The sequence below is a fragment of the Tiliqua scincoides genome, chromosome 6 (genome assembly GCF_035046505.1).
Source record: "Tiliqua scincoides isolate rTilSci1 chromosome 6, rTilSci1.hap2, whole genome shotgun sequence".
In the NCBI taxonomy this organism is placed as follows: domain Eukaryota; kingdom Metazoa; phylum Chordata; class Lepidosauria; order Squamata; family Scincidae; genus Tiliqua; species Tiliqua scincoides.
The window spans coordinates 80,429,362-80,448,961 of record NC_089826.1 but is presented as its reverse complement, the minus strand read 5'-3'; the positions used below and the strand labels follow the sequence as shown (position 1 = coordinate 80,448,961).

At 46.3% G+C, this 19,600-nt stretch overlaps 1 protein-coding gene across 1 annotated transcript; it reads right to left on the bottom strand.

Annotated features, from left to right (window-relative positions):
• Positions 1-7,720: 7,720 nt before the first annotated feature.
• On the bottom strand, positions 7,721-19,519 carry QDPR (quinoid dihydropteridine reductase). The gene is made up of 7 exons (XM_066632069.1): positions 19,364-19,519; positions 17,961-18,053; positions 16,974-17,070; positions 14,192-14,332; positions 12,376-12,484; positions 10,102-10,185; positions 7,721-7,935 (listed from the first exon to the last, which is right to left on the bottom strand). Exons 1-7 carry the CDS (start codon positions 19,454-19,456, stop codon positions 7,830-7,832), a joined length of 723 nt encoding a protein of 240 aa, XP_066488166.1. The 5' UTR covers positions 19,457-19,519; the 3' UTR covers positions 7,721-7,829.
• Positions 19,520-19,600: the final 81 nt, after the last annotated feature.

Below are 19,600 nucleotides of genomic sequence, written 5' to 3'. Positions count from 1 at the left end.
CCAATAAAGTGGCAACAAAAGCACACTAACCCCAGCAAGCCTTTGCCTGCTTACTCAGAATCATGTTCCACAGAATTTGATGGGGCTTTGTCCCAGGTGAATGGCAATGAGGTTGCAGCTTAACTTATATTCTACCTGAAACCAACACAGCTTCAGCAGAGTGCTGTTCTTAGGGGGTCACACAGCCACTGGTGCATGGTCCCCTTTTGCAGCTGGGCAGCAGCATGACTCATCACAATGCCACCTCTGGATGTGCAACAATTGTGTTATCGTGTCACCACCAAGATTCCGGGTTGCTGAGCTCCATGCTGCACTGAGCCCAGCTGAGAGGTGTGCGGCTGTGCGCCTTAGAGGGAACATGCTAGCTACCACTGGTAACATCAAAACCTTATAGTGATAGGAGCATATTCAGCAGCAAATCTAACAGAAGACGATGTAATATACATACCACCCAATGCTCTTAGTCTTAGGCTATATGGGAACCATTAGCTAGTTCAATATATAGCAGTTATGCACATTACAGGTGGAGCATCTTTATCCACGGATCTAGCATTGCCTTACCACAGATGCTGGACCCATGAATCGTGGCACACAGCCTCTCCAAGGCTCAGAAGTGCTCTGGACCCAATCGGTGCAAGGCTTGGAGCCCAGGTGGGAAGCCCAGGTGGGAAGAAAATCACGGATTTGATTATCTGCAGTTTTTGGTATCCACGGAGGGTTCGGGAACAGATTCCCCTCCCCCCAATACCGTATTTTTCGCTCCATAAGACGCACCTGACCATAAGACGAACCTAGTTTTTAGAGGAGGAAAACAGGAAAAAAATATTCTGAACCAAATAGTGTAATAAAATATTTAATAAACTATAACAGAATAACATTTGAACCATGTAAAGTGAACAGCAGTCAACAGTGGCATTAAGAACCATTATCACTGTCATTAACAAATGGAGAGACTTAAAGGTTTGAGTACTCTAGTTTTCTGGAAACCCCAAGAACTCATCATCGCTAGAGTCAGAATTTATGAAGCTCACAAAAGCAGGTGCACACAAATAGGGGATCACATTATCTTCCTGCTACAATGATGTTCTGCCAAATCCCAATCCACTGGGCCTCGTGCCCGCTTAAGGCTGATCAGTCCCCCTTGTGCAACTCACCAGTGCAGCAAGCAAAAGTGAGTCTAGTTCTAGTCCACACATGCCAAGTAAATCAGTCCCATCAATCAGAGTTGCCAGATCAGAGTCCAGAACCAATAAGCCAAATTAGAGTCCAAGGTCAGGTTCCAGGTAGGTTAGTCAAATCCTTCAGGGTATCCAAGTCCAGTCACAATCCACAGTCAGATTCCAAATTCAATAAACCCAGTCAGTCTCCTCTCCAACCTGCACTCCTTCAAAACCCACAAACCCTTTCTGCCTCAGGTACTCCTTATATCCCTGAGGGCCCTATTGCCTTCCAGTGGCTGCAGCTGTGCAGCACACTCTGCTGGATGCCCAGGCCTTACCCTTAAAGGGGCCACTGCTGACACCACATCTACCTCCTCGCCAGTTCTTCCGTGATTCCAATACAAATGAACAAGTGGAAAGTCCAACCACAACTTGAATTCTCAAGACACAACAAACCTCTGGATTTATGGTGATTTACCTGGGGCTTGTGCAATAAGCAAACAGTGGCATTCTGACCAAGGAGACAGTTTTTCCTTTGTGATGGGGGGGGGGGGGCTTACATTCAGATGCTGGATGAGGTGAGTGCTGCTGTGTGAGTGTGTGTGGGGGGGCAGAGCATCTGTGTGTGTAAGATAAGGGGGCAGCCTGTGTGTGTGAGAGAGGGGGGAAAGTATTTGTGTTGCAGAGAAGTTGTGATGCTCCAGGCTTGGGGTGGGGGGAAAGAGAGGCTGTGATGCTCCAGGCTTGGGGGGGGGAAGAGTCTGTGATGCTCTAGGCTTGGGGGGGGAAGCAAGAGTCTGTGATGCTCCAGGCTTGGGGGGGGAAGAGAAAAGCTGTGATGCTCCAGGCTTGGGGGGGGGGAAGAGTCTGTGATGCTCTAGGCTTGGGGGGGAGCAAGAGTCTGTGATGCTCTAGGCTTGGGGGGAGCAAGAGTCTGTGATGCTCCAGGCTTGGGGGGGGGAGAGAGAGGCTGTGATGCTCCAGGTTTGGGGGGCGGAAGAGAGAAGCTGTGATGCTCCAGGCTTGGGGGGAGAGAGGATGTGATGCTCCAGGCTTGGGGTGGGGGGAAAGAGAGGCTGTGATGCTCTAGGCTTGGGGGGGAGAGAGAGGCTTTCCTGGGAGTAAGCCCCCCTGACTCTAATGGGACTTCAGAGTAGGCATGCACAGGATTGGGCAGCGAGACTGCCACCCCACCCACGCTTTCCTGGGAGTGAGGCCCAGTGACTCTGAGACTTACTTCTGAGTAGACACACGGGCTTGGGCTCCCTCCAGTGCTGCCACAGTCCGGGCGGGCACTGAGAGAATGCAGGAGCCCCCCAGCCAGCTCAGCCTCTGACTGCCCGGGCGAGCAGAGCAGAGCAGAGCGAGCGGGCAGGGGGTGGGGCCAGGGCCGGGGCAGAGTTTTTTTTGTTTTTTTTTGCAGTATTCGCTCCATAAGACGCACACTTTTCCCCCCACTTTTTGCGGCGGAAAAAGTGCGTCTTATAGAGCGAAAAATACGGTATTTCCAAGAGTCTGTAATCAGTTATTTCTCCTTGGTGATGGCCACAAGCTCAGTGAAACATGTAATTTCCTAGGGAAAATAATTGTAAAGAGACAACTCACAGGCGTATCAAACCGTGAGACACTGTATGTAACAGAGAGACCATTTATGTAAGTTGGGCCATGTAAGGGCCCAATCCTATCCAACTTTCCAGCTTCGGTGCAACTGCAATGCAGCCCAGAGGTAAGGGAACAAATGTTCTCATACCTTGAGGAGGCCTATGTGACTGTCCCCCCACTGCAGGATGAAGCACACATCCCATTGTTATAGCCGCACTGGTCCTGGAAAATTGGATAGGCTTGGGCCCTAAGTTACTCTGTGTGACCAATGCAAAATCATGAAGCAGTGGCATAGCAACAGAGAGGTGGGCAGAAGATGTGGTCCACCCCAGGTACCAGGCAAAAGAAAGTGCAAAGGGGGTGCCAGCATTGCTACCACCCCACCGCACCAGCCTAGCAGAAGAGCCAACGATGCTCACCTTGGCCATAGCTGACGCACATCCACACTCACTTCCTCCCTCCCCGCACGCATTCATCTTCCTCCCTCTAGCAACCTGGAGGTTCCCAATTCAGACATGCCATGATGAGGTCATCATGTTACGCCCAAAGTTCCAGGTTGCAAAGCTCTGCTCTGGGTGACAGGACCTCCAATGATGCCGCTGCCTTGAAGGACGAGAGCCCATGGTGAACACAGAGGTAATAGAGGGGAGAGAGTTGGGGTAAGGAAGAGCATAAGACTTCAGGGAGGCAAGTGGTTTCCTCGCCCTAATTTTTTCATTCAGGAATTCAGCCAACAGATTCAAATCCCTTTTTTGAATCCCTATTTCTCCTAGGTATAACAAAAAAAAGATTGACCCAACACAGAGTGCCAGAGCTTTGCCCCATAGCTCAGGTGCTGATAAATCCCCAAATCGGCATAAGAGGTAAAGGCCTGCTGAAGTCTTGAAAGTAGCTGGGATGGTTGCCTCACCACCACAGAAGTTAGCAGCTTGGTTAAGGCAAGACCCTGTTGCTTCCAACTGAGGATGCTCAAGTAATTATACAAACCTTCCTGGGCCTGATTCCAGCTTCCCAAATTAGTCTGGGGTGTTGCAGGCTGTGTAGAGCAACAGCTGACACAGGGCCCAACCCTATCCAATTTTCTAGTGCTGGTGCGGCCATTCAGTGGGGTGTGCACTGCAATCTGTGGTGGGAAGGGCAGTCACAGAGGCCTCTTCAGCGTAAGAGAACATTTATTCCCTTACCTCAGGGCTGCACTGCAGCTGCCCCGGTGCTGGAAAATTGGATAGGATTGGACCCACAGTCAAGCCTCCTGCACGTACAGGGACAGGTTCTGTACTTGGGAAGACATTCTCCCTGTAATCTTGAACGCTGGGCATCCAGCCACTAGAATAGCTAGGGGGCCACAGGGGTATAGAGCCCCAGGTTCCAGGCCTCCAGGTCATGGGGGGGTGCCACTTCTCTAGAGGTTCGCCAGTGTTTAACAGCCCCTGGCTCCATTGAACACATAAGAACACATGTGGGCTGTACAGCTTAAGCAGGAGCTGTACAGCCCACATGATGAAGAACAGCAGGCCTTTCTAGTCCATGTTAATGTGCCGTAACATAATTTTTGCGCATAAACTAATAAAACCAAATGAAACATTTTAACCAAATGAAACATTTTAACCACGTCACTGTTTGGTTGAAAATTGTGAGAAAAATGCTCCAAAACAAGTCTGCCTGAGTTCAATTAGACCTGCATTCCAAGGATGCATGGGAATACCACATGGAATTCTAACCCCACACATGTCTTTGAGTAAGCCATGCAAGCCATTTCTAACATCAAATAATGGAGTATTTACCAAGCAATTGCAAAAGTGCCACTGATTGATTGGATGCCATTTGAGAACATATTTCCTTTCATTCTCTCTCCCTTCTAAATTGGATGCAGACAGTAAAACTCAAGCAGAGGTTTTCTTGCACGCTAGGCTTGCAAACGTATTTGAATTTTATTTTTTTATTTTTTTTGCTTCTTTCAACCTAGATCAGGGGTGTCAAACATAAGGCTGCAGGTTGGATATAGCCCCAGGAAGTCCTTTATCCGGCTCGCATGCTAATGGACTATTCCAGTGCCATGCTTACAGCAGTGCCACGTCTGCTGAGGCCCTGGGTGGGAGAGGCAGAAGTTGGGCTCAGAAGGCAAGGAACACCATGGAAGATCAAGAGGAGTGAGAGAGGGAGACACTGCCAAGGTACTGGGAGAACCCAATTACCATGTGGGCCACTCTTCCAGCAGCAGCACTTCTGCAGAGACTTCACTTTGCAGAGCAGCTCTCAACTGCTGAGTTGCAAAGTGATGGACAAAGTCCAAAGGTACAGCTGTTTTCCTTTATTCCAAGCCTTGAGGACTAGTGCCTTGGCAGACCTCACCTCTAGGCCCCTGGGGCAAAGGTCCGTGAAGCTGCCCCCCCAACATGAAGGCCCCCCCCACTCACCTGGAGTGACACAGCCTTGCACGGCTCCAGGACCAATGAGAAAAGCCACCTGAGGCTTCCCCGCAGTCTTAAACTGTACTTCTGGCAAACTGGAAGCACAGTTTCTGACCACGCTGGAAGTCTCATTAAGGCTTCCTGTGCAGTCAGGAGGCATGCAAGTTCCATGCCCAGGGCATTTGCCCCATTCAGTGAATGGGAGGTCTGCTGCTGCCTTGGTTTCCTTCTGCCAGTTTGTCCATCTTTTTAAGAAGTGTTATTAAAGGCTACTTTCTGCTCTGAAGACAAAGATTTACAAGAGACCATCTGACGACAGAAGGGTACCCAAGATCACACAATAAAACGTACGACAGGCAGCCTTGACATAATGCGTTTATTTAGCACAAACGTAATTATCTGGCAAACTAGATTTACACACAGGTTGGCTACTTTAGGGCACTCTTTTCCAATTTTAGTATATGTGCTGCCGAAGCGAGCACAGGCACTCTTTTCATTCAGGTCTTAAAAATAATTTCTACACAAGATACATACACAAATAGCAGTGTAGCAACAAGTTAGTTTGCTGGCAATATACCCCATCCATAAGGGGACCACAGAAAATCACCAGCCAACATCACAACCCAGCGACAGACTCAAACATCACTGTGTAAGCACATGGCTGCTGAAACTGTCCCCTTGTTGACCTTTCCCCTTGAGCATGATTATCAACATGAGCAAAGGCTGCTAGTCAGTCAGCAACCATTCCACTGTGGCTACTTCCCCTTCCAAACAGGCTACGTCCCCTCCTCAGCACAGAGTATACTTGTGTGCAAACTGCCACCTTAACCACTAGTGTATAAAACAGATATAAAAATAGGTTAGGCCTCTTTCACTGTAGAGTTGGCTCTCCTTGGACCAACCACAGGATTTGACTAATCGCAGGTGCTGACACGCGGCTGGAGGGCCTCAGAGACCTTCTGGTCATGCTCAGGAGGTGTTCGGAGGCATAAGGATGCCACACACTGCCTCCCTGCGCCTCAGAACACCTCTGGGTGCAACCAGAAGTGTCTTCCAGTTGCGTCCAGAGGTTCTCTTGAGGGCCCCCGTAGATATGAATATCAACATATTTTGGTATTCATGGGGGGGGGGTCAAAGAACCCTTTTCCATAGTGGATCAGAGCATGTGCAGGCTGTGCTAGCAAAGGGTTTCATGGCTTTTAAGGCAAAATAAGGTTTCTGTTTTGCAACTCTCTCAAGAACAGCCCCCTTCCCACACATTCACACAAAGACAATGTGCAGATGATTAATGTGCTGTCAGACGGAAAGGGCTGGGGCCAGAGGAAACCCAATCTGAGTATTTCTTCAAGTGAAAAGTTTCTTGGGTGCACACGTGTCAGGGACAACGTTCTAACATGCTAATGTGGAACCTGAAGGGAGCATTGTTTTTAGATGAAGGGGATTCAAACACAACTTGCCACAACACGCACACACAGCCTGAAGTGGTACAGTCCACAAGCAGACACATTAAAACAAGGCTGCTTTGCTTAGCCTACTTTGTCTCATAGTCTCCTTGTGACAGGAGAGAATGCTCCAGAGAAAAGGGTGACTGCATCTTTGGTTAGGGTTCACCTACGACAACTCAGAAATATCTCTGACAAAAAGACCACATTGACACCAGTCACATGGATATCATACAGAAAATACAGTCGACTTGCCACAACAGTCAGATGAATTTCATACAATTAAACACAGTTTTACTTAGAAGTGTAACTGTTTGCTTTCATAAGGCTAAAAGTAATCCTCTGGAACAGTGGTTCCCAACCTGTGATCCGTGGACCACGAGACCCCAAGAAGAGGTCCACAACGTCTCAGAATAGAAAGAGATTGCCTTCTATCAGTTCGTGTCTTGCCAAGTGAGCACTGTCCTATGGACCACCAGAGTGGGTAGATAACAAACCACCCACAGCTGGCATTGAAGTGTAGGCTGCGGCTGTGGGCAGTCTGTTCTCCAGCCTCTCTGGTGGTCTATGGGGGAGTGCTCACTCGGAAGACCCTCGGAAGAGAGGGTGGAGAATGGACAGCCCACAACCGCCAACAAAAGCAGCAATTCACAAACCTTCTCTATAATAATATAATAAATCTTCTTCGTTTATTACAAATTTAATTGTCTTTGTGTGCAGGGGTGGGGGCAGGGAGATAGCATGTGGTTCACAATGATGCCAGTTTTTGCCTCAGTGGTCTGCGGGCTCCTAAAGGTTGGGAATCACAGCTCTAGAACAGCGGTTCCCAACAGCGACTTACCTGTGTGTCGCAACCTGATTTTTGGTTTAAAAAAAAAATTCAAGCCAATGCCAGCTGTGGCGCTGCAAGGCTTTCTAGAGTGTTATTCGGCCCCTGCAAGATATTCTGGAGTGCAACCTCGCCAGTGCGGTCAACCTCACAGGCTGAAAGGTTAAGGCAGGCCCTGCTCCAGAAAATGTGGTATATTGGGCCATTAGTGAGACTTGATACAGCCCTGATTTAGATACAAATCACACCCGTCAACACAAGTACTCTACATCTTCCTTCATAAACGAGAACATTTAATTGGCAGAAAAAGACAACTATGCTGGCGAAACAGGCATACTGTATGTTTCAATGACTTCATGACTCTGCACAAAGGGTCGCCCCCAGCTTAGAGATGGGCAGCTGTAAGCTCTGACTTTCCTCCTGTGGTTATCACCTGCATCAGACTCCCAGAGCACGGCCGATTCTTTCCAGTGATCCAGGTATACAAGGTTCTGTTAAGAAAAAACATAAAATTTTGTTAATAGATTCAGGTTCTTTGAGATGCGTGGGGAATTTTTTTTAGACAGAGCAGCCACTGCTTGGGAGGGATAGGGTGGTGATTTTAAATATTTTTTTAACTTATGCTTATTGTAAACTTTTAATTTACATACTTAATTTGATTTTGTTGTATGGGGGGAGGATGTTAAAAATTTTCCTGCTTGATGATATCACTTCCGGCCATGGCATCACCTCCAGGTTAATGACATCAGTTCCGGTGGGTCACAATAGATTTTCACTCTAAAAAGTGGGTCCTGGTGCTAAAATATTTGAGAATATTTAGGGAGGGCACCAGAATGAGGTCTCTTGTTATCTGGTGTGCTCCCTGGGGCATTTGGTGGGCCGCTGTGAGATACAGGAAGCTGGACTAGATGGGCCTATGGCCTGATCCAGTGGGGCTGTTCTTATATTCTTAAGTGGGTCCCAGTGCTAAATGTGTGGTGGGCCGCTGTGAGATGCAGGAAGCTGGACTAGATGGGCCTATGGCCTGATCCAGTGGGGCTGTTCTTCTGTTCTTAACCACTATTCTATATGAAAAAACAGAGTAACTCCTCTACCATTCCTCTAGCAGCTACGAGTCTAGGTTCTCACTGTTTGCTTCCATTCCCAAATCATTCCAAGGCAAAGGAAAAAGTTGCCTTCTGCAAAGTGTTTGATGAAGAGAGGCAAATCATGAGCACAAAGAGGTGGAATTTGAGTAGGGTTCGCTACCATCCATGGTAGCAGCAGGAATGTATCCTTCCATGGCTACCAGGGAATGCATGTACAGATAATTATGCTACTTGTACACAGGTAGGCAAAGTAATTTCACGTTGGCCTGACATCAACCTGCTCACACACCCAGAAGCCTTCTGTCTTTCAGGACTAGTCACCAAGACTAAGTTCAGGAGGTTTTACTAGGATTCCATCAGTCTCAACCGAAGCTTTCAGAATCTATGAGACTCTGGACCAGTGGTGTCCAAAGTTTTTGGCAGGAGGGCTACATCAGCTCTCTGACACTGTGTTGGGGGCTGGGAATAAAAGAATTAATTTACATTTAAAATCTGAATAAATTTACATAAATGAATAAAATAGAGATGGAACTTATATGAATGAAGGTCTCATGATAGCTCAAGGTCTATAAAAGGCCTTGTGCAAAGCAAGGCCAGCCTTTCCTTTGCTGCCACTTCACAGATGTGAAACAGCAAGCAGCAGAGGGAGCCCTTGGCCCACACCTCACGTGAGAGGTCAAACAGTCAGAGCCTGCGCTGAGAGCGGTCATGTCGGACCAGCAAGTCTCCAGTGGGCCAGAGAATCATTGGAGACTGGGGGCTCCTCGTGGGCCGAATTGGGGGTCCCCGAAGACCTCAGATGGCCCCCAGGTCAGGGTTTGGGCACCCTGCTCTGGACCAGTGGTGCTCAAACCCCGGCCCAGGGGCCACTTGCGGCCCTCAAGTCCTCTCAATGCGGCCCTCAGGGAGCCCCCAGTTTCCAATGAGCCTCTGGCCCTCTGGAGATTTGTTGAAGCCCGCACTGGCCCAACGCAACTGCTGTCAGCGTGAGGGCAACTGTTTGACCTCTTGCATGAGCTGTGGCATGAGGACTCCCTCCACTGCTTGCTGTTTCACATCTCTGATGCAGTAGCGGCAGCAAAGGAAAGGCCAGCTTTGCTTTGTGCAAGGCCTTTTATAGGCCTTGAGCTATTGCAAGACCTTCATTCATTCATATAATTTCATCTTTAATATATTCATTTATGTATACTTATGTAAATGTATTCAAATTTTAGATGTCAATTTTTTTCCCTCCCGGCCCCCGACACAGTGTCAGAGAGCTGATTTGGCCTTCCTGCCAAAAACTTTGGACACCCCTGCTCTGGACCATAAGGTTTTAAGGACATTACTATAGGACCCGACAGGAGTTTGGGGTTTGCACGAAGATGCCAGCTCACGTCAACATTCATCTCATCTCAATGGGAATAACCCCTACAACTATTGCCTATTATAAAGGAGAAAGAAGGTCACATGTAGAGCAAAATTGAATTTTAAATTGCCCTATCTGGAAACATGTCTCCTGGCAACTATGAGGTAAGTAAGTCATATCACAAGCATTGCTGTTGAGCAAGGAAGCTTCTGTTTACTCACTCAGCAATGAAATCTAACGGTGTCCAGGAGCTGAAGTCCGCATCAGGCATGGATTTCCTGTTCATCGGTGTATCCAAGGTAACCCTGCGATGGAGACAGATAAGCCCTTCATTTGTACGTTCTTGCATCTTCGTCACAACACACGCAGAACACAATGCATAGGTGATCCAGCCAATTCTTCACTGAATCCTGAATGCTTTCTGTTGTGCTCACAGTAGGCTATTCTTTTTATTAAGATCTATCCTTCTCACTAACTATAAAGCCCCCAAAAGAAGCTGCTGGTGCACTTTGGTCGAATACAAATTTATTTGCATGCAAGCATTTGCTGTTGAGGGGCAAAAACAGCATACAAAAGATACACAGGTGGCCAGTTTTTAAATGAAATACAGCATCAGGAGGGAATAAGAATCAGACCCTTCTGAAGCTGCTTAGCTTCCCATACAGGGCTTCTTTACACGTACATATAGTGTGCCCCTCGCAAGCTGAAATTCTTCTGCCCTGGTCCAGTGTCTTATTTACGCACACAGATGCTCAGGAATAAATCCCACTGATTTCACGTGCTAATTCAACACGGCTTCTGAAGAAAAACACATCCCCACAGCAAAAACACAACTTGGATGTTCTGTTGAGTATATTTTGAACTATTTGAACCAAGTCCTTTCTTCAAGCAGAAAAAGAACATACCAACTCACAGCCAGGTATACATATCACCAGAACTGGGTCACTAGTTTTCCATTTACAGAATATATCTTAAACAGAGCACAAAAGATGGGAAAGGAATCTACCTTAACTCACCATCTATGCTATACAATAACTACTAAACAAGACAACTGGATCAGCTGGCTTCTAGGACAGAGACAAGATTTTCTAAAATATCGGTGTTTATGTCTGTACAGGGAACTGACAAGTAGATTCCCCCCTCCCCTTCATCTCCATTATTCCTATGCCCATTTCAAGGACTGCCTCTAAAATATTTCTACCCATTATAACTACAGCATTCATTTCAAACACTGTTTTCAGTTTCTTGTATGAGCCCACTATCAGGTTGTCAGTAGCACACATACAAATGTGATATATATATATATATATATATATATATATATATATATATATATATATGTGTGTGTGTGTGTGTGTGTGTGTGTGTGTGTGTGTGTGTGTGTGTGTGTGTGTGTACAGGTACAATAAATTTTTGCATTGGCCAGAAGGTATGATTATAAGAGCCTAAAGTTGATGGTAATAATAATTCACTGGAATCTTTGCAAACAACACAATTTTCCTTCACATCACAATTCACAGCACAAAACCCCTGCTAATTGGGTAAGAGGCACTTTTTCAAGTGGGTGCTCCTTTTTTTAGCAGGGGGGAGAGTAACTGGCCCACCTCACCCCAGCAGTGTCTGTTCTGGTGGCTGTCTGCTGGTATTCATTTGCATCTTTTTAGATTGCGAGCCCTTTTGGGACAGGGAGCCATTTAGTTATTTGATTTTTCTCTGTAAACTGCTTTGTGAACTTTTAGTTGAAAAGCGGTATATAAATATTGTTGTTGTTGTTGTTGTTAATAATGATAATGATAATGATAATGATAATGATAATGATAATGATAATAATTCCTAGGATCATAAACCTGATAAAATCACTGAGGGCAACCAAGCAAAGGTCCTTTGGGACTTCAGACCGATAAACATCTAGAACACAATACACCAGATATGACAGTCATTGACAAAAAGAAAAATCAAGTTTGGCTCATAGATATTGCAATCCCAGGTGACAGCAGAATTGAAGATAAAGAACATGGGACGATCACAAGATATCAAGACCTGTGAGTAGAACTTGCTTGTCTCTGGAAGAAGAAGGTCAATATTGTAAATTGTTATTGCAGCCCTTAGAGGAGTGCCTAGCAGCCAGATGTTCTGGCCCTTAAACAAATTACACTAGCTTAGCTCCAGAAATTAGTGCTTTCAGAAGTTAACTCCAGAATAACTCCAGAAATTAATGCTTGGAAAGGCGCAAATTCTACAAAGCTATCTTTATGATTCCCAGGATCTTGGTTAGATCCCGAATTGTAGACTATAACCAGCCCAGCATAGGCTGCGATGAAGCAATAGATTAATAATAATTGCATAGCATTTATACAGCATTCAAGGTTCTTCACTACTTTGGCAAAGTAAAATCGAAAGTTAATAGAATCAAAAACGAAGCAGCAAGTATCCTGCTTCCCTTCCTTGCCAAAATGAAATACAAGAGCAACATGTAAAAAATTTCCACTACTTACGGGAGAAGAGCAATTGCAGCAGACCCTGGAGGCAAACCACTGTTAGCACCAGACAGACTCAGACAAAGCTGATGGACTGCTCCTTTGGCCATGCCATAACCAATCATTCCTGAAAAGGAAGAGAAGAAAATATTCATCTCGTATGATCAAATGTTAAGATAAGGAGAGGCAGAAACCAGTGGCATAGCTAGAGAGGGTGCAAAGTGCTAAGTTTTGCAGGGAGCCTCCCCACAGCATGCAAATGGCCCTTCTCCTTTGGAGCCATTCTGGGCTAGGGGAGCAAAATGGGGGCATTCACATTCGACTTTGTTTGAAGCTTGTGAAAGTGTGTAAAATATACAATGTGGCTCTTGTACTGAAAAGTCTGGAGACCCTTGCACAACAGCACAGAAAAGATGTAGCATCTGATACTGAGTGCATAATCAGCTTCCTGAGAATCTCAACTTCTGTTCTAAAATGTTTCTAGGCCTTGCATCTAATGAAGATATGCTTGAAAGCATACATGTGCACTTAAAATCTCCAATACTAGAAGGTAACAGAATACAATTTCCTGCAATGGCAGGTGGGATTTTATCATCCCATAAAGCACTTTGCTCCTTCCCATGATTAGCAAATCAGAATTAATTACACACATCTTCCCACTTACATCATTTTTTGCAGGTCACAGAATGGACTGTTTCCCTGATGCAGACCTTGAATATGCTGGATAGAATTCTAATATTTAGAACTCAGTATACAGAGTACTGTCAACAACATGGGTGGCCAACCTTTTAACTTCTCCTGGACCTTTAACAATTGCATAGAGGAGGGAATTTCAACAGGTATAGCTTGTCAAGCTGCACCTGCTGAAATTTCCTCCTCTACACAATCGTTAGAAGTCCAGGAGACCTAAAGTTGAAAGTTTCCCCACCCTATAATCTATAATCTAGTTCTAGATTCTGCTCTGCATGGGGGCAGGGGGGAGGAGATCACACAAGGATGACTACCATAGGTCAATTTCACAAGATTAAAGTATTGATAAGAAGGAGTGAAGGTCATTTGTCTTTCAAACAGGGCAAAATAAACTCAGAATCCAAGGTACATAAGTAAACTATTTCAGGGCCAAACAACTGCACCGGCAATGTGTAAAGCGTTACAAGACTTCACAAGATTTTTTTTCTCTTTAATTAAGTGCAACCAGTCTAGAATGGGGGGGGGGAGAAGAGAATGGGGGCTTTCACCCTGCCCTCTCTGACCCAGCTGCTATTGATTTAGCACCCAATCCTATCCAATTTTCCAGTGCTGAAGCAATCGCAATGCAGCTCCAAGGCAAGCTAACAAATGTTCTCTTACCTTGAAGAGGCCTCCAGGACTGCCCTACCAGCACAGAATGAAGCAGATACTTCACTGACACAGCTACATCAGTGCTGGAAAGTTGCACAGGATTGGGCCCTTAGGCTGCAATCCTATACGATACACATTTACATAGGAATCCGTCCCAGGGAACTCAGTAGGGATTACTTCTGAATAGACATGCTCATGATTGCACTTTTAGAAACAAAGGCCTGCCATACATAGCCTTTGCACTTCTACAAGGAACAGTGCATTTGGTTAATTAAATGTACAAAGCATTTCACTCAAAAACATTTCACTAGCTTGCCACTCCCAAGTGGAAACTCGCTTGCAGGAGCCAAAATCTTCCCCAAGATCAGCTAACATGGCAGACTCAGTTGCATGGCAGGGTATTTGGAAGCCCAGAACCGGCTTTCTCAAATGTAAATCATTAAAGCCATAAAGACTACACAACCAGATCAAAAAGCAACCATCCATATTTTACCTGGTGTTCCAGCTAATGCTGCTTTCGCCCCTGTTAGGGTCAACAAGCCACCCTCCTTCAGGTGTTTGGTGGCCAAGTGACTAGAAATGGTTGATGTCCAGACGCTCTGCTTCCACATCAGGTCGCTATTTTTGTACAATGCTGATGGCCAAAGAAGTTACACAAAGTCAGCCATAGAAAGGGCAGTAACTCACACTACTCCTTGCTCTGACCTGCATGAGAAACCTTCTGCTAGAATGGTCATATCCACCTTTTCCCCCCTTTGTGCAGCCCAGTCCAACTGAAACCCCAGCACAATGATGCAGCACCACCACCATCCTGCAATCTGTGGGGGAGTTTTGGCTGCTGGAGGTCTCCTCAGAGTAGACGGACATTTGTCCCTTTGCCACAGGGTAAGCCTCAGCAGCTGGTATGGGTCAGCTTGGACCTACACCAACAAAATCACTGGCACAACTCCGCACTGACCCCATGCAGGTGGATCAGGCCCAGGAAAGGATTCAGTGGGTGGGGAAGAATAAGTAGGCCTGTTTTGTTAGATAATGGTGTGAGGAACTCGGGGATATTGCACTGGTGGTTCAGATTCAGGGACCTACTTTGGATCCACTTGATCTTTGGGGGAGGATCTACCAGTTTGATTTTTTAAAACAAGTTTAATGTTCTGCTTTGATGTCTTTTACTCAGTGGGGGTCAGCAGGAAGTGCTTTGTAGCATTAAGTGAAAACCTGGATTTGATTTCAGACGCAATTTACTAGCGTAAACAGAAAACCACCACCCCACAAGAGCAGCCATTTTCAACCATTGTGGTGTGCCACAAGTGGTCCACAGGTGTGCCACAGGAATTTGGGGGAAGGTCATTTATTAATAGGGCCAATGGGAGATGTGAGCCCCCACTGGCAGCATGGTGTGCCTTGTCAATTGTCAAAAACCTGATGGTGTGCCTTGACAGTTTTAGTGCCTTGTCAGTGTGCCATGAGATGAAAAAGGTTGAAAAACACTGCACTAAAGAGAGCGAGAGACATTTTTCCCAGTGGGCTTTGATCTCTTTAAATGTCAAACAGAAATTAATGCCACTAGGAGGAAGGGAAAAAAGCATTGTGCAACTATGAGGAAAGAGGTTCTCTCCACTGTCTCTTTGCTGTACAAATAAAACTTTGCTCCAATATGAAAAATACGGCACACAGTAACGTTCACACATTGTAAGATAGCACGGCAAACAGGATGGCCCTGGAATCTCATTCTAGAATCACTGGCCAGGTATCATCAGGCAAGCAGACAGACCGTGTCAGTTGCTCAGAAGTTCTCATGAAGCAGTCCTATGGCCACAGCAGTTCAAACATTCCCTTAATCTGTCCATTCCCATAGACACAGCTGGATGAAGTTAACATTGCAACACAATTGACAGGCACTGCTTCTGGACAGGGATGTGTGTAAACACAGTGGGAACATGGTCTTGAATTTATTATCTCTCCACACAACTGTGCCAGGACCAGCATTAGCTCCTCCACCGAATGGTCTTAGTGCACCTTAATTAAGCCTAAATATTGTTAAAGACTGTTCAGATGTTATGTCTGAGAACCATCACAGAACTGTCCCTTTTCACCCCAGCATGGTGTCTTTTCCACTGGCTGTTGCTTTTTTTTTTTTTTTTTAAAGATTGTAAGCCCTTTGGGGACAGGGAACCATTTATTGGTTTATTTCCACGTAAACCACTTTGTGAACTAAGCCACCTGCGAACTTTGTGTTGTAAGCTGCCTTGGCTCCCTTCAGGGAGAAAGGCAGGATAGAAATATAGTAAATAAAAATAAATAAACTACTCTAGTGAAAAGTGGTATATAAATATTCTTAATAACATATATGTCCTGGAGAATGTTAGTTAGGTCTGACTCTAAGGTTCTTGTTCACCACTCCCCATCGCCACAAGAAAAAATAACCGCTGAACAGGGGTGAATAAACACTGCAAATAAATACTGCATATATTTGCTGGTGAGCTATTGCTCAAGCTCAGTGAAAAACACCCATTCCAGGACTCCTCATGGATACCAGATTCTGCAGGTAATTAAATCTGTGGCTGGAGGGCCTCGGAGGACCTTCTGGACCAGAAGCTGCCAGCATGAACCAGAAGCACCTTCCGGTCATGTCCAGGAGGTCATCTGGGACTCTCCAGCCACAGGCTCAGCATCCGTGGAAATCCAGGAGAGCCCACTGTATAGATCAGGGGTGCCCAAACCCTGGCCCGGGGGCCACTTGTGGCCCTCAGGGGCTCCCAATCAGGCCCTCGAGAGCCCCCAGTCTCCAATGAGCCTCTGGTCCTCTGGAAACTTGTTGGAGCCCATTCTGGCCCAACGTAACTGCTCTCAGCATGAGGACGATTATTCTATCCCTCACCTGAGCTGTGGGACGAGGGCTCCCTCCACTACTTGCTTTTTCATGTCTGTGATGCAGCAGTGGCAGTGAAGGAAAGGCTGGCCTTGCTTTGTTCAAGGCCTTTTATAGGCCTTGAGCTACTGCAAGACCTTCATTCATTCATATAAGTTCCATCTCTAATAAATTCATTTATGTAAATTTATTCAAATTTTAAATGTAAATTAATTCTTTTTTCCCCAGCCCCCAACACAGTGTCAGAGAGATGATGTGGCCCTCCTGCCAAAATGTTTGGACACCCCTGGTATAGATCAAATGGAGCTGCTAAACCTATTTCCTGTTTTTGGATGAAAAGGAAAGAGACTATTCCAAAAGTTAGCCAAAGGCAGAAAGAATCCCTTCAACGGGTTTTGCAGCTTACATTTTGCTTTTGCACTGCCTCCGGCCCAGCCGCCAGCTACGCAAAGGATGGCATCCACCTTCTTCTCACCCAGGAGTTTTTCAACATCTCCCGTCACCTTCAAATGTACACATAAGAGGACGATGTTACAACAGTCGGTTCCAAGAACACTGCCTGGCATGTGCAAACCTTTAGATTCAACCAACTGGTGCCCTCAAGCCTGGATGTCACTCAAGTGGTAGCACTTGGGTTGTACTACTTTAGGTTGTGGCTCACAGGATTAGAAGCTCTTCCACAATAAATCAGCTGTACTCTATAGTACTTCTGCAGCCTGCACTTTGAAGCAGCACTGCCCTTTCACAGGTTTACCATCTCAGCTGAGAGTCAATCTAGATGAAAGGCAACCATATCAGTTGTTTGTTCACATGTCTGCCCTTTTGTTGGCAACCTTCAGTCTCGGAAGACTATGGTATCGTGCTCTGGATGGTGGTTCTGGCACAGCGTCTAGTGTGGCTGAAAAATGTCTACCCTATTCAAGTGAAAAATAAGTAAATAAGTTAAGAGGAGGTATAGATCTGTTTATATCAATAGGGCTGCATGGGTCCAGCAAGATCACAGCAATACTACAACAGGAAGGATTCCTCTTTTCTCCAAAGCTGGAGAGTCAGCCTACCAACAGCTGGCAAGGCCCCCAAATGGACTCCAGGAGTAAGATTACTACTTTTGGCTGACATTGGCACAGTGCCCTTTAAGAACTGAATGAAATGAAGAAATTCAATTGGCAACACAGAGATGTAATAATGGAAAGAGTTACACCTAATGAATTTCTACCTATTATAAAGCTGACAAGAAACCCTGCCCAAGAAGAAAGAAAAGTTCCTATATTGGATGTTATTTACACCACTAAACTTGGTGGTGGTAAGAAGAAATTAGTCCTTGATTTCATTTTAATTGCTCCAAAATAAAAATACCAAAAAGGAGGTTTAAGATAAAAAGAAGTCTGGTTACCTGATCTGCTTGCTCAACGAAGGAATCACTCATTTTCACAACAATATTGGCACATGCCTCATCATTTTCTGCTAAATCAATGCTGGCCACCCACTGATAAAACAAAATAAGATTTTTAAAATCACTTTTCATGATTTGCTGCTTCTCTTTTTTTAAGCATGCAAAACTTTTCCAAATACATTTCAAAGATGCTTGCACAAGAGAAAGAGGAGTGTCCACAAGACTGTTGCAGATTTTGTCTGCACAAATGGCTAGTCTGTTACTTTTCCTGCTTTATTCATCCACAAGTATCTAGGACTCGAACTTGACAACTGGGCTTGACTTTGGCAAGATGGAATCTGGCTAAAGACACAATTACCTCTCTCTTTCTCTGGGGGGGGGGGAGAGAAAAGGAGAAAGGGCAAAGGATAAAAAGAGTCCTTTGCATTCCCTATCCCCCCAGTAAGTCTTTGCAAGTTCTCACGTTATTACTTCATATCCAGTGGTTCTCCCCATTTTAGCATTGGGACCCAACAACAACACACTATCAGGACCCACTTAGCTTTACAAGCCTTTAAAAAAAGGTTCACTTTTCCTGCCCTCAAGCCTGACCTTTTTTACTACTGGGGGGGGGGGGACCACCTTCTGGAGCTTTTGTTGAGTTCCACATTTACAGGATCAGGAGCATTCTGGTGGCCTTGCATTCCCCTTCGCAGTGGACCATGGCGCAGTGGCTCCGTTTCACTTGCTATAGGGCCCAATACATTTTCCATGTTGACTATCAGCTTTGTCTGTTTTGCCACCCACAAAAAATTTGATGGCGACGCGCAGTTTGGGAAACACTGTATATGTGTTTCTCAAAGGATGGATATATAGTGTACAAAGTGTTTGATGGTCCCCATTCTCCAGCCTTGCTTCATCAATGGGGAGAGCTGAAACTGAGCAAAAGTGATGTGACCAAGGCCAGCCAGAGACTCTGTGGCAGAGAAATCATTTCAGGGGGTTTTTGCTCTCCCTCCCCTGGCCCTGGGTCTTGTTCTCCATCGCAACAGGATTCACCAGAATCAACACGCACGTTCACATCTCAGGAAAGGTCTTTTGCAGGGGCAAATGCATGCCAGGACAGCAGAGTCTTGGGGGGGGGGATGCATGCCAGGAGAGAAACAGCCCAATCCTAGCCACACTTTCCTGGGAGTAAGCCCCATTGACTCTGACGGGGCTTACTTCTGAGTAGACATACATACGATTGGGCTCAAAGTCTTTTTGCAGGGGGGAATGCATGCCAGGAGAGCAAAGTCTTTTTGCGGGGGGGGGTGTGGATGCATGCAATGCAGGGTGGGTGTTGCAAGCCCCCTCCCCACAAGCCAGCTGAGATCCCTTCCCGGGCCGGATCCCCCACTGAACCCAGCGAGCGGAGGCTTCACCCAGTCCTTGGCTCGGAGGTGCCGCACGCAGGCGGAGCCCAGCGCTCCCCTGCCGCCGTAGACCAGCACGCGCCGCGCCTCCGCCGTGGCCATGGCTCGCCTCCCGCGAGGGCTCTGCAAGCCAGCCCGGCAGCTGCGCCTCCCAGGAACCGGGGCAGGCTCTGCCCCCCGGCAGGCAGCAGACCAATCGCCTGGCCTTCCGCCCCGCTCGGGCTTGGCTGCCAGCAACAGCCCCAT

What these genes read in the sequence shown, in the direction of transcription:
- QDPR (XM_066632069.1), bottom strand. Translation starts at nt 19,456, where the DNA reads ATGGCCACGGCGGAGGCGCGGCGCGTGCTGGTCTACGGCGGCAGGGGA. An exon ending in TCGTTGAGCAAGCAGATCAG is followed by an intron (nt 17,071 to 17,960) that starts GTAACCAGACTT and finishes GTACATTTGAAG; the next exon opens with GTGACGGGAGATGTTGAAAA. An exon ending in AGGCAGTGCAAAAGCAAAAT is followed by an intron (nt 14,333 to 16,973) that starts GTAAGCTGCAAA and finishes TTTGGCCATCAG; the next exon opens with CATTGTACAAAAATAGCGAC.